Source organism: Gallus gallus, chromosome 5 (genome assembly GCF_016699485.2).
Source record: "Gallus gallus isolate bGalGal1 chromosome 5, bGalGal1.mat.broiler.GRCg7b, whole genome shotgun sequence".
Lineage (NCBI taxonomy): Eukaryota > Metazoa > Chordata > Aves > Galliformes > Phasianidae > Gallus > Gallus gallus.
This window is the reverse complement of record NC_052536.1, coordinates 5,265,961-5,282,815: the sequence shown is the minus strand read 5'-3', so window position 1 is coordinate 5,282,815 and position 16,855 is coordinate 5,265,961. Positions and strand designations below refer to the sequence as shown.

At 34.0% G+C, this 16,855-nt stretch overlaps 1 protein-coding gene across 5 annotated transcripts in view; it reads right to left on the bottom strand.

Moving 5' to 3' along the window:
* ELP4 (elongator acetyltransferase complex subunit 4) overlaps positions 1-16,855 on the bottom strand; it is a 132,277-nt gene that overhangs the window by 107,322 nt on the left and 8,100 nt on the right. For all 5 annotated transcript variants that reach the window (XM_040701149.2, XM_426160.8, XM_025151417.3 and 2 more), the window contains exon 3: positions 9,651-9,772. In XM_040701149.2, coding sequence (XP_040557083.1) covers positions 9,651-9,772 — 122 coding nt within the window. The remainder of the gene's footprint in view (positions 1-9,650; positions 9,773-16,855) is intronic.

The following is a 16,855-nucleotide window of genomic DNA, read 5'->3' as shown; positions in this document are numbered from 1 at the left end:
GAATCATCAGATGCATTGCTGTTACATAATATTTGACAAAGAGAAGTTTGAGACAGGGACACCCAGCTATATACATTCGCTCATATCATCACAGACAGTGCTTTTGTAGTTTTCACACTGAGTATTTTATGTTAGAACAAAGCAGAGTTCATGAGAATAAGAGATGAGTTTCCCTAAGCATTACTGGGAATCTGCAAGCTCCTCCAATGCTCTCATGTGACACCAAAAAAGTTCCTGCCTTGCACTCAAACACAGAACCATTCCTTCTTGGAAGGCATGGTTCTGAATGGGAAACGTTGCATACTGAAACTGTTGACACCTGAGTACCTCTGTTCAAAGCAATCACATCCCCACACACCACCAGTGCCATGCAATTAGCTACTCTGGTATGTCTCAACTGTGCTAAGAGTACAGAAGATTAGGAGATGCTTTCCTGAAGCTGGTAAATATTTTGGATGCCACAGATGAATATTTATCTATGTGTCCAACCATTTTTAATAGCCTTTTTTTTTTTTTCTTTTTTGCCAGGGTAGTTTACTTTTAACATGTGACATAATAAAGAGATTTTGACATTAAAAAAAAATAAAAAATAACTTCTAATATCTAAAAAGATTGCTGAGAAATGACCAAGTTCACATAAAACAACCTAGGGAAATCTAGGACTCAGCACAAAGGCAGTTAGTACTGATCAGCTCAGCTCCATCTGGTGCTGTCTACTCCCTTGCTGCCCTACAGAAGGGACCAAGAGCACATGAAGAACTCTCACACCAAAGGAATGCTTATTTCCCCAGCTGTTCTTCCAAAATGTTTTCACCCAATAACTACTATGCCTTGTTGAACAATGTATCCTGGATGTACCATGCTCTTTTGTCTCTATGCAAGAAACAAGTGCATGTAATACACTGGGACTTAAAACATCACTGGGGTTACTTGGTCTCATAGCAATATCATTTTTTATCCCAACACTTTAAAGAAGAATATCCTGAATCATTCTTGCATGAGATGGTTATGAACTTCACTGTCTCTTAGTAAGCTTCTTAAATATACTAGCTGCAACCTGGAAAAAGCAGTTTGCCTTTAGTATTTTGAAGGGCAATCACTTCCGCTCTACTGCATGCATTAACTTGGTTAAATACTTTCTGAGACATTGTATGTAAGTGTGAACAGGAAATATATTTCAATCCCATTGATTATCTAAGTACATCAGTAATATGAGTATGTTTTAGGTAAAGATCCACAAGCAGAACTAGTAAAAATTGTTTCCCTCCAGACATGCATTGTAATTTCACCACTATTATCCCAGCTTCTATTAAACCTTTTTTCCACTATTTACGCTAACCTGTATGAAAGAGAGGCAAAATACTGTTTGAATGTATGTCTATGCTAATGAGAAGCCAACATGCATACATTCATTAGCCTGGTAGAAGACTAAATAGAATGCATAAATGACTGCTAATGTAGTTATTCCTTGGGATGTACGGATTCATGTTTCCCAGTACATAATTTAAAAAAAAAATAAATTTCAAGTAGATTCTTGTAGGGCCACCTTTAGAGAGGGAGAAAGTTTAAAATCATTTAGTAGCCTGGGACTGAGGAGAATTAGCAATGAACACAAATAAACCTACTCTATGGACAATATTGAAAACACTGACATTAAAATGATCAATCATTTTGTCCTCATCTCTATTATAACTAGAAATGGAATAAAAGGCCTTACCTTATTCAGGCACCATTCAAATTAAATGCTATTCTTTGTTTCGAGGAAGTAACTTTGCAAAACTGACCATATGTAAGTGACAGAGTACATAAGCAAGAGAAACTTAGGTATGTTCTCAAAGATAAAGACTATGTGGTTGGGCATGTACTGCTCAACTCTTCAGTGCTATGAAAAGTTTCCTTATGGTCCAAGAAGCACAAAGCATTCATCATTTCTCAGGTTTTTTATTTTTATTTTTTTCAAAAGAAGGAAAAATATAGAGAGTTATGGAAAGGGTGGAGCAGATCAGCAGCCAAACCAGCCCCCAAATACTTCTGTCTCAGTTGTACAGAAATAGAAATGAAGGCAGTACAGCTGGACATGCACGGTGGAGTGCATTTTGGACAGTGCAGTGGAGGACATGGTTTCAATGAGTGACATTTGAAGACAACTGAGCCTGGGCTTTTCCTCAAAATATCTGAGTATGGAAGATTGTAAAGCAGAGCTTTAGCACATCTCTCTTTCTCCAGGATCACTTACCAGGATACACTTACAATTACAAACACAGTCATTAGTTTCCTCTTATTACATCATCATTTGTTTGAGAACTAGACTTCTTTATCATAAATAAAAAGCATTTAAAATTCTCCTGAGGTTATCAGAAGGATAACCTCATCTTGATACTTTCTGAATCAAAAAACTATTCAGAACATTGTGGCTATTTAGGATTAAATCAATCTATATTCTTAAAATGAAAATCAGAATTTTGGAATAAAAGATTAAAACATTTAAAAGTTACTTCTAAAATCTGGAACTAAAAGTGCTCATTATAAAAACAGAAGACAAAGAAAATGAGAGTTAATTTGTCAGCCTATATTATCTCTGTTGAACTTATTTCTGCTTAAAAATATCTCAGCTCCCACATCATATAGCTTTGAAAAGCTTTGGGACTGACAATTTTGTGGCACGAGTGTGTCAACTCCTGAGAACTGTTACATTCTCCCAGGCTAAAAAAGACAAGTCTTTTGTAAGGTATATGTAAAAACAAACAAACAAAATAATAAAAAAAAAAAACCAAAGCATGTAGCAGTGCATTAGTTAAAATATATTAAAAATATATATACAACATTTCTTGGGGTCAAATAAAATACATTTGCTATGCAGCATGAAAATACAGAAGGGAGACAAGTACTAAAATTATTAAGAGTGGTTTGGTTGGGGCATCCATCTGTGCCTAGAGTGAGATGCAGTAGAATGGAAAAGCAGAAAAAAAAGAGAGAGAAGGAAGTTTTGGAAGTTTTTTTTCCGAAATTAATTCCTTCCTTTTAAGACAAGGCAACAAACTGTTTATCTAAAGTGCTCATACAAAATGACAATGCAACTACAATATTTTCCCCCACAAAGCAAGCTGATGATGGTTTTATTGCAAACATGAAGTAATTTATTTTGTTAATAAATCTTTTATCTGCATAATGAAATGATGTACAACCTGCATCTGCTAGCAATCCAGGTCCTTCTGTGTTCACTGCCACATTACTTTGCTTGCCTTGTGTTGGCAGATGCACTAAGAAAAATCAGATTCTAACAGTTTGACCTCTCTCACTTCTTATGTTCTCTAGGGGATAATAAAATCCAAGATACAATCCCACAGCAGTTAATGAAGCTTAACCTCACACCCTCTTAATTACCAATGCATTACACCAACTATAGGCATCATACTCCACTCTAAGCTATTTTACATTGCTAAAGAAGTACTACTGTGCTATTATTTAGCAACATAATCCAAGCTGTATGTGAAATCCCTCTTATATAAAATCCTTTGATCCTTATGGGTTTTGATAACTGTATAATTAATAGTACTTAAGAATTTTAAACATTATCTATTTATGCAGCAATAAATATGTTGTTCACATGGTTTTATGCAGCTATCTCGCAATGTAATATTGTCACAGGTTTGGCTAAAGAAACATGGGAAATAAAAAACTGCGATTCACTGTTGATCTCTAATTGCAATGATATTTAAATAGTTTAAACTCACATGAATTTGAGGCTTTTTCATTATGTTAATTTTTAGTATTTAAAGGACACCAGATGGTAAGTAAGGAAGGGTAAATATTTTCTTTTCAATAACGTATTATATAAATGTCAGTTTAAAGGGCCCTACTCCCAAAAGGGAGGAGGATTCTATTTTGATTGTAAACACTTGTGAAGACAAGGTCTATTGTTAAAGAACACAAATGACTGGATACAGAATTTTTTTCTTTCAGAGGCCCTTGTACCACAATTTATTTCCATCTCCAGGTAAGGTCGTTAGTTGCACGGAAATTTTTCTTTGACATTCAAAAGTACCAGCCATGAAAAATGAGAATTGTGTGAAGAGAAAAAGGGAGGTAGAATTCCACTGTTTTGTGGAATAAAAAAACAACAGTTAACTGAAAGTACTCTAAGAGTTTTGTTTTGTTTTAAACCGACTGAATACATTCTTTGCTTCACATACACAGAAGCTAACCCTTTAGCCATGCCATACTACTCTTTGCTATTACTTCCTCCCACTATGGCTCTATTTCACAACACTGAAAACCATGAATGCATGAAAATATTAGATAATGTTATCATATTTATTTCATCATTTTCTGAATCAGTTCATGATTGCTTTTTAAAATAAAAATGCAACAAAAAGGGGAATGACGGACCAAGAAAACTAATGTGAAGACACTAAATAAAATGAAAGTACCCTTCTACAAACTTCTGCAAACTCTACTGCAGTGTATAATGCCCCGGCCTGAGCAGATTTCATACCAAACAACAATAAACATTATTCATAAACAACTTCAGAGACAGTGAACTATTGCTTATAGTGCACAACTGAGAATATTGATTCTACAGATTTACCAAAAAGATTTGTAGAATAGTTATTTCTCAACTCTGATGCCTGAAAATTTGCTTATTTTAAAACTACTGTGTTTACACTTATGATACATTTAATAGGCTAAGAAAGATCTCTGTTTAAAAATAAGCTTATCATTTCAGTAGTAAGGTCATGAAAGAAAATATCCTAACAAGCAGCCAAGAATTGGCAGACAGGAAAACTGAAATTTAAGCCTGGTTCTGGAAAACCTTTTTATTAAATTAGTCCAAACATTTGACAAAGACGAAGCTTTACACTTCTGAGAGCTCTCAGTGTGGGTACCCCGTAACAGGATTTCATTCTTTTCAAACAGAAGTGATCTATTTTCCAGCATACCCTTTCACACATGGGTGAAATGTGTCCAGTTCAAAGTAGTTTTGTAACACTAAAAACTGGAGTACAACTAATATAATTAAAATATTTGAGTTTACAGGTTTTTTTTTGTTTTGTTTTGTTTTGTTTTTGCATACTTGCTTGTTTCTTTAAAAGAAACCTGGAAATAATAACAAGAATATATTTTGCTAAGTTCTTTCTGCATTCATCTTTTCAGTGGGAAAAGAATAAGTGTGCATTTTCTATTCTTCAGGTCAAGTCAGTTTAACCAGGTTGCTGGAGACTGAATTTTTGCAGGCTTTTTCAAACAGCAAGCATAAGCGAACTTTTGTCTTTGAAGTATACTTTCACTTTTTTTTTTTTTTTTTTTTTTTTAGAAAACATTTGTTAGGAATTTTTTTTTTTTTTAAAGTAAAACTTTCTGCCAAGTCGTTTGACCTTGCTTTCTTTCTTCCTTTCCTTTTTCTTTTTCTTTTTTTTTTTTTTAAATAAACCATTGTGCTCCTCGACATGCACCTCGCAGCTTCCTTATCAAGTGATGTTACATTCTTCTCTTTTCAGTGTGGTTCCCTTGTTATACTTACGAGTACAATGACACCAGACATAAAAGTTAAAGACTGAGTTGGTGATAAAGCTCAAGCGGAGATGTAGGACTTGACTGGAGGTAGAATTCTGTGGAATGCATTTCATTTTAAGGCTATCCTGCCTAGCCAAGATAGGGAAAACATCCACCTTATAACTAGTACTCTCCTGGGCTATTTCAAAGTAAGTTTTTTTGGACTATTAGTCTTGGAGGAGGTGTTCTTTAGCCTCTATTCTTGTACGTGAGCCTCCAAAATGACAACCTTGAGAGCACTGAAGCACCTTGTAATAAAATTCTATCTTGAAAAAAGAAATTCATGCTGTAAAGAATTTAGTGCTGATACCATAGAAACACAGTAAGTGTACAGAGTGTTTTTCAGATTTTTCACAGGATAAATGCAACTCAAGAAAGCAGTTCTGGATCTCAGGCTTCTAGGTTCCCAGAGGAATGGCCATAGAGACAACACTGGTCCTATAGGAAAAACGTGGCTTCATGGCATGCTCATTTCTGTTTCCCAGCACATATAATGACCAGCAAGCCTTCTTCTCAAGACAAACTCTGCATGGGTTTCAAGGCAATAGCAACTTAACAAACAGCACTGTTCATTATGAGTTAGTAACTAGGAAACGTGATTTTTCCTCATGAGAATTTGTGATGCTCAGCATCCTGTCCAAGGCCTAGATAACATAGTTATTCAGGAAAAATGGCAAATAAATCCTCATAAGGGCTGTTTAGGCAAATGTAGAATTTTAGTCTGAAATCTGAGGTAGTAAAATTGAGAAAAGTATAAATGCAGCCACTACAGATGACAGACTTTTTTTTTTTTGGTCTTCTTCAAACTTGCCTGGGACCACCATATCTTGGCACTAATACAGAGAATGAGCACAAAGAAACAAACAGCTGTATCTTTATAACTTCCAGGAGTCAGTTTGGTACCCTGTATAACTAAGAATGGATGCAAGCCTGCTCTAATTTTGTCAACAGGGATGTTCAAAAGAATACACAATCCCCTTGTTTGCTTTTTCTTTCAAAAATGTAAGATTTCCTGTGTAATAAACATAGCCATATATTAAATTTTGCATTCCATTCTCAAACATATACACTACACTATATAGAACTTCCAAACAGTTGGCATTAATTTTAGATTTCTGAATTATAACAATAAAAATTATAAGCACTAAACACAGTGAAACCAAGGAAACACTCAAGAATAAAAGCATCTTTTTTACTAGTCTCTGTTTTTCAGCTTGAGTACATAGTTTTTCATAATTTGCAGTCTAAACTTAATCAGAAATGGTACTGAAAATGGAAAACCAAGATATAAGAAGGCTGAAGGAAACATTATTATTGAATTAATTTTGCATTGACGAATGCAATCAGTTTTTGTTTTATGATCAATCAAAGAAGTATACCACACTACTTCTTATGTTATAGTCTATTTGATTCCCACTACTTATGCTCTTATAGTAAAAAGTTATCCTTTGTTGAAGAATATAAATTGAATTGAAATGCTCTTAGATGTTTAAAATACTTTCTAAAAACAGCATGTATATAGTTCTGTAGGTTTTACCAGAGGTGTATAATTTTTCAGCATTACGTCTTAATGCCAATTTCCTGAAGGAGCTTTGACTACAAAAGGCATGAATATGTTTTCAAAGGATGATGGATAAATTGGTGGGTGGTAATATAATATATCTTAGGCAGCTGATCAGGGCTTTTTATCCTCTGCTTGTCTTTTAGTTATACACAATTTCAAGATAATTATGGTCTATAAGAATGTCTTTTCCCCTTCCTACTACCAGCAATATTTGTCTTGGTTATAGGTTCAAGAAACTTCCAATCACATCATACAATTAGAATAGGGCAATTATGGCATCTCAGCCGAGAACTATAAATAGAGTGACCACACAATAAAGACATAAAGCACATAAAGAATTGTCTTTATGTAAAATATACTGAATCCATACTTCAATTTTATAAAATAAAAAACAAGCACAAATAGGTTGACATATATCAAAATCAGTGTTGCCTTTCCAGTGTATAGTCCATTCAGACACTGAAAATAAATTAATTACTAACCTCATTAAATAAAATACAATCTTATTCTCAACAGTCAGATACGTTGTCTCAAAAGCCTGACTTCATTTTTCTGCCAGGAGATGACTTGAAGCACCTGAAGGTCTTCTCTTTTAAAGGTCAGGTAAAGCAGTCTGCTTCTATGATTTGGACATTTAACTGTGGCCAATGACAGTCTCAGACCAACTTTGTCAGGTGATGTCTTTTAAAGTAATACATACTCGCTTTTCAAGAAGTACCTAAGCTTGGAAACTGTGAAAGCACATAATTTTCTAGTTTGATGCCTAGCATATTACAGGGTTACTTCACTGAAACAATTTCAAGACAGCAACACAAATCAGAGAAATCAACTTTATTGCATATTGCCTGTTAAGTAAATGAAGTGTTGAATAGTCGAGGTAAAAGTAGAAAAGCATAGACAAGAAAACTGCTGGATACATAAAAACACAAATGGAGGAAGAAAACAAGGCAAAATCGTTTTCTTCAACTTTCCTGCAGTAACATTGTCCACCTTTTCAGAATTATTTATAGTAACACAACCATGGAGGAATGTAGTTACCATTACCTAGTGGCTACCCCTAAAAGTAAGAAGGAAAGCATTCCAAAATCACCGTGGAGCTCAACGAACCACATCAAACTGACTGACCAGAATTTCAAAGTGATACAAAGATGGAAGTATGTAACAGTGTTTGTTAGCAAGCGACAGCAGAATGAACAGGAATTATGTAAATTATGACAAGCTATAAACAATTTATTCAAAGGTGAATAAAGAAGAATGAAATCCACATTAGGTGGTTCATTTTGAGACATTTTAATACAATGCACTAAAAATATTAAATTTGATAATTTAATTTTAATGGGAAAAAACAAATGCAATGACCATTGTATGGTCAATCAGTCAGTGATTTGATTAACACTTATTTAAGCACTAACTTTACTAATTAGTAAAGATATGATATTTATTATGTAATTCGTAATTCACAGTAAAATTCTAACCTATTTGTTTAGATTATACTATAAAATAAAAGAATACATGATAAAAATTTAATCTCTAAATCAAACTTTTTTAGGCTGAAGATAGTTGAAATAAAAAGTTAAGATTTTTCTAACTACAAGCATGTAGTTTCATTAGGAATACACATTTTCATGAATACTGGAGATAATATTGAACAGATGAGGAACAATCTACGATCACCAGGTAGTGAAAATGAAAAGTGATCATCTTGACCAGAAATAGTCTCTGAATACTCTTAAAGAAAACGCCAGGCTACACTTGATGCAGAAGTAATCAGCAAATTATATATTACTTGTGATATCAGAAAAAAAGAAGCAATAGAAAGATATAAAATATTTAATGAAATATTCTAAGATTACTCCCATACTTCTGTATTTTTTATAGTGTTGATGAGGACTGTTTCCCTATAATGGAATGTATCAGCTTTGATTAGAAGCTCATTGAATTCTGAAAGGAACCTTTCTATACAACCTGATTCAAAGATGACCATATTTCCTGGTATAAAAAAGCCAATCAGAATGAAATGTCTGAATAAAGGAGGTTCTACTTTAAGATGTTAAATGCTATTCTTCTTTTTTATAGGAAACTGCAAAAAATATCTGTGCAAATTGTATGCTGCTTCTCTCCATCCCCAGTATATTAGAAGTAGCTCAACTACTTTGTGTGGTTAGGTTGGTGGAAGCTGTAAACAATTGGGTTTATTCAAGCTATTCAATTTAGCCAGCTCGTCTGTCTGGGTTTTTTCCAAAATCAAAATGAAGGATAAGTAGGCTTCTAGATTGATCCTCGGGAGGATCTTATTCCATTTTTTTTTTGCAGAGGCAGGTTAGCAAGTTAAATTTATCCCAATTTAACCCAAATCTGGCTAGTGTAAATACTTCTGCACTTCCCAACATATTCTTGCAGATCACCAACATTAATTCATTACTTAATAACATTACTTAATAACTTTAACTTAAAGTTACTACATAAACTTTACAATTTATTTAAATTCATCAAGAAATTAGAACTTTACTAGTTAAGAGCTATGAATCCTTACTTTTATGATGTTGGCAGGAGGGTCCTGGGCAGAAGCAACAAACAAGTCATGTCCACAGACAACTCCCTCGGCGAGAAAATATTTGAACAGCAGACTGGAGTAAACACCATATTTATCTTCCTCTGTGGAAACAAGAATGTTTGTAAATAAAAAATTCCAACCAAACAACCAAAACAAACAAACAGCAAAATAAAAATATCCACCTGTATTTTCATGACATTATAAAAAGACTATGTAATGTAGATTTGAGATAATAAGTACAGTATGAATAGAATGTTTTAAAAGTAATGCTTGATAATACTGTATTCCTAATCTTCCAGGAGAAATAGTTCTTAATCACATGTCTGATTCTACAAAATCGATTACATACAGCAACAGCGCTATTTGCATAACTAGTCCTCCCATTGTTTCAACCAAGCTGTCTGAAATCATGGTTCAGTTGGAAGGGCTTTTGTTCATCTCTTAAAACTGTGGTAGCATTTACATTCTTAACGCTTAAAGTATTAATAAACTTGCTTAAAAATATCTATTAATTTTTTATTGATGCTAAAGCTAAAGCTTACTTCTTATTTCACAAAATGAAATATTGAAAAAATAGACAAAACCCAGCAAATCTGTATAATGCGAGTCTTCAAAAGAAAATTTTCAACTAACAATTCACTGACAAAACTCACAGCAGAACCATGAACACATTCAAAAGACATATGAGCTTATTGTTTAAGAGGTGAGACAATAACTGTGAACACGTTGTGAATGTTACCCTAATGAAATCAACATACAAAATTCCACTGACTTCAGGAAGGCAAACATTTCCTTCAGCATCTGTTTGTTGCAAGTTAACTACTAGAAATTATGTATACTAGAATGTCTTAACGAGCTTTCTACAATTAAAATTTTATCATAACTCAATACTATGGGAGAAATGAATGAGTAAACAACTTCTGAAATTTGAACTGCCTCTTGATTTTCTCTATTCTTAGGAAATATAAACACTGGTAATATTAACAGCTAGCACAAAATACTCCTGACTGTGTAATAACCTGATTAATTGACCAGTAAAATTAAAATTGTGCCAATTAGACAGACAGGTTTTCTTTATGCAGAACCAACAGTACTCTTATTCCATTATTTGTGTGACATGAAAACAATTTCCTCCCTATTACAAATCATATATGAAAATATTAAAAGAAAAACAATCAGAATCAAAACCAAAGGCTGAAAATAAGAAAGCTGTCACTCAGATTCAACTTGTTAAAAATAAACAAACAAGTAAATGACATTTAATATGTATCAGGACATTATGATCTGGAATTTAGCAGTCAAACAAACAAACAAAAAAAAACAACAAATGAAGTGGGATGGGGAGAAAGGAAGAAAGATGTATATTTGAAAAGGATAAAGAACATAAAAGCATAAAAGCAATAAGAGTACTATGAAGCAAATCACTGAAAAATAGTGTTCCACTGCTGTATTCCTGATACCATACACAAGCACTGACACTTTCTATAGTTAGATTAACAAGAGAAAGAAATTTATAACTGAAGTTTTCAGAGTCACTTGGGAAGGAATAATTCTCCCAGAGACATTTCTCATCCTCTATGGCACACTGGGCAATACACAATTTACTCCCTGCTTTCTCATTTCATTCTTAAATTTATTAAGTGGGATGCTTCTTTCTTTTTCCTAAACAACAAAAGGTACATGCCAGTAATCTGGCAAATTTCTTTCTTTCATTTCTTTCTTCTTCCTTCTTCAGAATAATTCCTTCAGCTTCAAGATAAACAATGCTGTTGTTAAGGAGAAATATTTATAATAAAACTTCCCTTTCATGGAATTTGCAAAAAAAGAAATGTGTCTGAAGAAGAAATGAATTAAATGCAACTCAAAAACCAGCATCTTCAGATGGAGAAAAATGCGTCATAACACAGTAGCTAAAAAAAAAAAAAGCTATAAAAAAAACAAATATCTATATAGACCAAAGGGAACAGAACAACTACAACGCTATTGCTACTACTGCAAGCAAAAGATGGATCCAGCTTATTGTATTATTGTATGCTGAGGGTTTCAAGAACTTAGATTGTATTAATCTATTGTTGAGACTGTTAATCTGCTCACAGGCAGATTCGCCTTCTAATCTACTTCCACTAACACATTTACATAAAAGTAACACATTTATCTTACTAAAACTAAAGTAGTGAAAAGTATGGACATATCAGTTCTGTGAAAAGTATACTACTCACAAATTATTGCTATTGTTCCCTGTTAAAGCTTCACCAGGACTGATTTCCAAATGCATTACAGACTTACAAACTGCAATTTCCTTGAAAGTTTAGCGCCCTTCATTAAATTTTTTATACAGTTTAATCTAGCTTGCATAAAACCTCATTAATAGTGTCACTGCAGAACTGTTTTCCTAGTAACTCGGCTCCATACATTCTGCCATGACCGGATGATGTAGATTCATTTATGAGACTAGATGGAGACAAAAGCAAAGAGCTGAAGGAAGCAAAAAGTAGAGCTGATGCTGACTAAAGATTTTAAGAAGTATTAGTCTTATCTTTCAAATTTATTTAATTAGCAGATCTTAAATTTCTTCAAGTGGAAAAAAAAAACATATCTGAAGTAATTCTCCATTGTAACTAGAGTCCAGGAACAGAAACGCTTCCCATCCCAGTAGACAGTGGCTTTCTTTACAGCTATTCCTGCTTTATTTGCTTACTGTAGTATAGTTGATGTTATTTACAGTACATTGTCTTCCATGCGCTAACCCCTACATCTTTGAAGCTCTCAGATTTATAGGGGGCTTTGGCTCTCAAACTAAGTGGCAGTAAGATATCTATTTAATTTAAAAAAGAAAAATGTCTGAACTACCTGGAAGAAGTCACCAAGCCCCCCATATAATCGCATCAGTACAGCAGATGTCAGTGGAGGCAACACAGTTACACCTCCCTCCCTTGGAACAAAAGATGAAAAGAAACATGAGTCAGGCACTCTGGAAGAATCCTCAGCTGTAACATTTACCACATCTTTGATGGATCAAAAATCTTTATTTGTTATTTTGTTTACATCTTAAAGTTCATCTTCATCATTTGGAGCATAGAAACACTGAGTAGTATTGAATAAAAACAAGATTTAACTCACATTTAATGGAGAATAAGCCAATATCACATTTAGTTCAAGCATGTTACAGTGTGGATGTGAGTGAACAACTATACAAAGAGTCTTTCAGGATCACTGTTCTTATTATTAATTATTCCTTAGACAGTAAAAACATACTTAGTGCTGTGCCAAACATAAGACAGAAAGTCCATAAACTTGGGTAAATCTAAGAAGTCATACTGTGCATTGCTGATGATGTAAATCAGCTAACTGTTGAATAAGGCTGGAGTAGTTAAGAATAATTTTTTCTTTAAATTTTATTTGAAATGCTGAAAAGTTGAACTATAAGAATGAAGTGACAGGGAACAGGATACAAAACCTCTCGCTGACTTATCCTTATAATTTATTCTGTTGAGTGATAGATTTATTTGTAATATAACAGGACTAAAGTGGGTCTTACACTGACACACCCTTCCAAATCACGTTTTGCAAATCAATGAGGAGTTTTCAATTTATCAAATTAAAAACATTTCCATTTGGTGTGAGAGAATATCACTTTAGCATTAGCTTTTCCTTTAGTCTTCTTACAGTGATTTTCATAACAGTAAACTTAAGAGGAAAAGCAGGAAAATAAACTACTGGGGAGTGAACTAAATATAAAACAAAATATGGTCTGCTACAGTACTCAAAGGATTAAATGTGTCTCAGAAAGCCTTTACAAACAGTGTATCTTGAATTGTTAAAGTCAATGCATCTGTAAGAATCCCTCAGTTCTTCAATTTGTCACATAGAGGATGGCTTTTTATTGATTCATTTCTAGGTCACTAAACTTTTGTGGTATTCAAAAGATCTAAAGTGCACCCATATGGGGCTTTTCTGATAGCATCCATTGTGCCCTGGCTTCAATAGTTATGTTACTATTCAAAACCATAGGGGTACAGCTTTCTTTTTATAAATAAACAAACAAATCAGTTAGCACAGGTATTTCAGAAGCTCACTGATTATTTTTGCTGATAATTTTGGTGAAATATTTACAAGCGTTTTTGTTTGCTGGTAACTTTTGGACTTACTATTTGATGGCTAGAATACATTCTCAACAGTTACATTTATTCTTCCAAAATGACACTGACATCTAGAAGGACTACCTCCATTCTATACATGTAGGAACCAATACTTAAGTGTGTTTCAGTCAGTCAAGAAACTTAAGAAAAGCCCAAATCTTTATTCTTAGCCTCCATACTAAAGAGCTGTCCCACCAGCAGCCTTCATTGTGAAGTTCACTTTCTAGCTAATAAGGCGCATAGACAAATGAGACTCATGCAGCTGCAGACTCTTTTCTGGGCCCAGTCACCACAAGTCACACAACAGTCCATAGCCTTCTCCGATTCTTTCTGAACAAAGAGTATTCTGCAGCTAAGTAGCAGGTGAGTAACTAGTGAAGCGTAAAACTATACAAGGAAAAGAGATTATTTACCTACAAGTTATGCATATTGTCTACAGGACAAAATCTCTTCTGATCACACAGATAAGAACACAAAATAGTTTACTGTGACCATTATGTAGTGGCCTTTTTCCACAGCTTGCTTTCATGGCCAAAACAGATGTCAGGAAAAAGCAGTACTGTCAGTACGAGCACAGTGAATTCCAGCATATATCCATGTTGAAAATTAAGGAGAAAGACCAATGCCTATTTATGGATCTTCGCACCCCTACGCTGTACAGGTTACTGAACACTTCAGAGACATTCTCAATGCCTTTGTGCACAGACTGACTTGTACTACTCAGAGGGATCAGTGGGTTGTGGAATTAGATACAAAATTTTAAGGTATGGAGTTTAGCGAGAGCACAGAAAAAAAAAAGAGAGAAGATATGAGAGAGGAAATGCAACTAAAATCTCACGTAATGATGGAAATTTATGTCTATATATGAGGCATTACTAGAAAAAAGTCTCCAGCCCTAAGTAATCCCCTGCACCAGAAGTATTCCTGTTTCACGGGTGGGATAGAGGAGAAGCACCAAAACTTGGAGAGGAACAAAGAGCCAGGAACAAAATTGACTGTAAGACAACACAGACGTATAAATCCTATTTATAACAACTACTAAATTTCTGCATATTGAATGGCATGAAGGTCTTTGAAAAACTCCAGAGATCATTTGTACCTTAATTACTTAAGACGATGAGAGCTATAAAAGGAAAAAAAAAATAAGACTGCAGCATCGTAATGTACAGATAGCTTTTTTTAATCCGCTGCACAAAGCCAGACAGGTTGCCCTGGAGCTGCCAGAAGCCTGTCATAGCCTATCAGTATTGATCATTTTTTTCCCCAGCTAGTTGTACGGTACGGTACTGTGACCTAAGGTGAGTCTTTCTGAAGCGATGAAACATTTCTCCGAATTGCTGCAGGTTATAAGATGCGATTATTTTAATCATCCCAAATTCCATTTAAAAGATACTTTACTAATGTCCACATTTACAAAGCTTGAGGGGATATACTGTGTGTCACTTGCATTTAATTAGCACATGCCAAAAGTGAGCTGTCAAACATCCAAGTCATGATATTTGGCATTTGGCCACACTTCAGAAAGGTATATTCTGGTAACTTGTATTTTGTATAATTATATTTAGCAAATCACTGTTTTGTACCTCCCTGGAGATTATCTTTTTCAATTTTAAAAAGATCATTAAGTTCAGTTATACTGACAAGTGAGAAGAGCTCTTACCAGTGAGGCTGAATAGCACATCTAACAAAAATAAGAGTAGCTAATTAAAGTAGCTAAAACTGCTTCAAGGCCTAGACTGAACAGGTACAGACCTGCTTTTAACTAAACAATGTTAACTTTTTATAATTGACCTCAGCTACCAACAAAAACCCTCCCACTGATAATCTTAAAAACATTTAGCCATCAATGACCTTGTCAAGGCTACAGCATCTTAAAGGTATGTAGGAAGGGGGTCTTAAAGAGTACCCAGGGCAGATCTATTTGAGCCCGCAGTCCCTCACTATACAGTTTGTTTGTTATACAAACAAGGCTTATATTTATAAAAATAACTTTGTTCTGAAAAGTCCTCCTAAGGGTGGTAACATACAACAGGTCTAAGTACCTCAGGCAGTGGAAGGAAAGCAGTGTGCTTAATGAGCAGCCGTACTATTTGTTTTGGTATGAAGTCTGGAGACTTCTGGAAAGCAAATCTTCTGGAGCACTTAAAGGCAAGACAGCAAACAAGTGGTTGCACAATCATATGAAACAACTTGATAGTGTTCAAATTTCATTTCACTCAGGAGTTGGGATGACTGTTTTACCACTTTTTATAAACCCTGGTACTGTTAACACCTCTTGAAATTAAAGTATTAGTTAAAAAAAAAAAAACCTTACTATATAAAACAAATAAACAGGAAGTTTCTGGTTCCTCCACAATCTGAAGTAAGATAACCATGTACTCTCTAATTTTCTTATAAATAAAAGACTGTCAAAAGAATATACTATAGAATTAAGTCCAACTGGAAATCATGATGCTCATTATTATGATTTAAATTTAAGAAAATTGAGCACTTACTTCAAACAATATTTTAGTCTTATCAAGTAACCTGTGCCATTACTACGTCTCCAGAATACAACAGATAAAATAAATATTTTAATATCCTGAATCTACTATTATTTGGTTAAATTAACCAAGATAATGCGTCAAATAATGAAGATGAGCATTTAATTTGCAAAGGAAGCTAAGCTAAAAGTAATACAATTTATTCTCGCCTTAGAGAATGTTGAAGGGAAGGAGAAGAATTTAACCTTTTAATAACACTGAGAGTACAACGCAGAAGGATCTTCCTAGGAGGTTTATCACTGACAGCTTCAATCCTGTATAGTATTAAGCTTGCCTAGACTAATCTCATGACAGATTTTTTTTTCGTATATTGACAGGATATTCTAACAATGCAGTTACAATTCTACCTCCACCACCTTTAAAAATTAGTCTAAAAGTTTTTAGACTAATGAGTCATGAATAAATATAGTTCTCCCTTCAAGGCTTTTGGTATATAATTATATGTTTCAAAATAATATATGGAAAGTTTTATTTGGGAAAAAAAATAGTTTTCAAAGCTTAA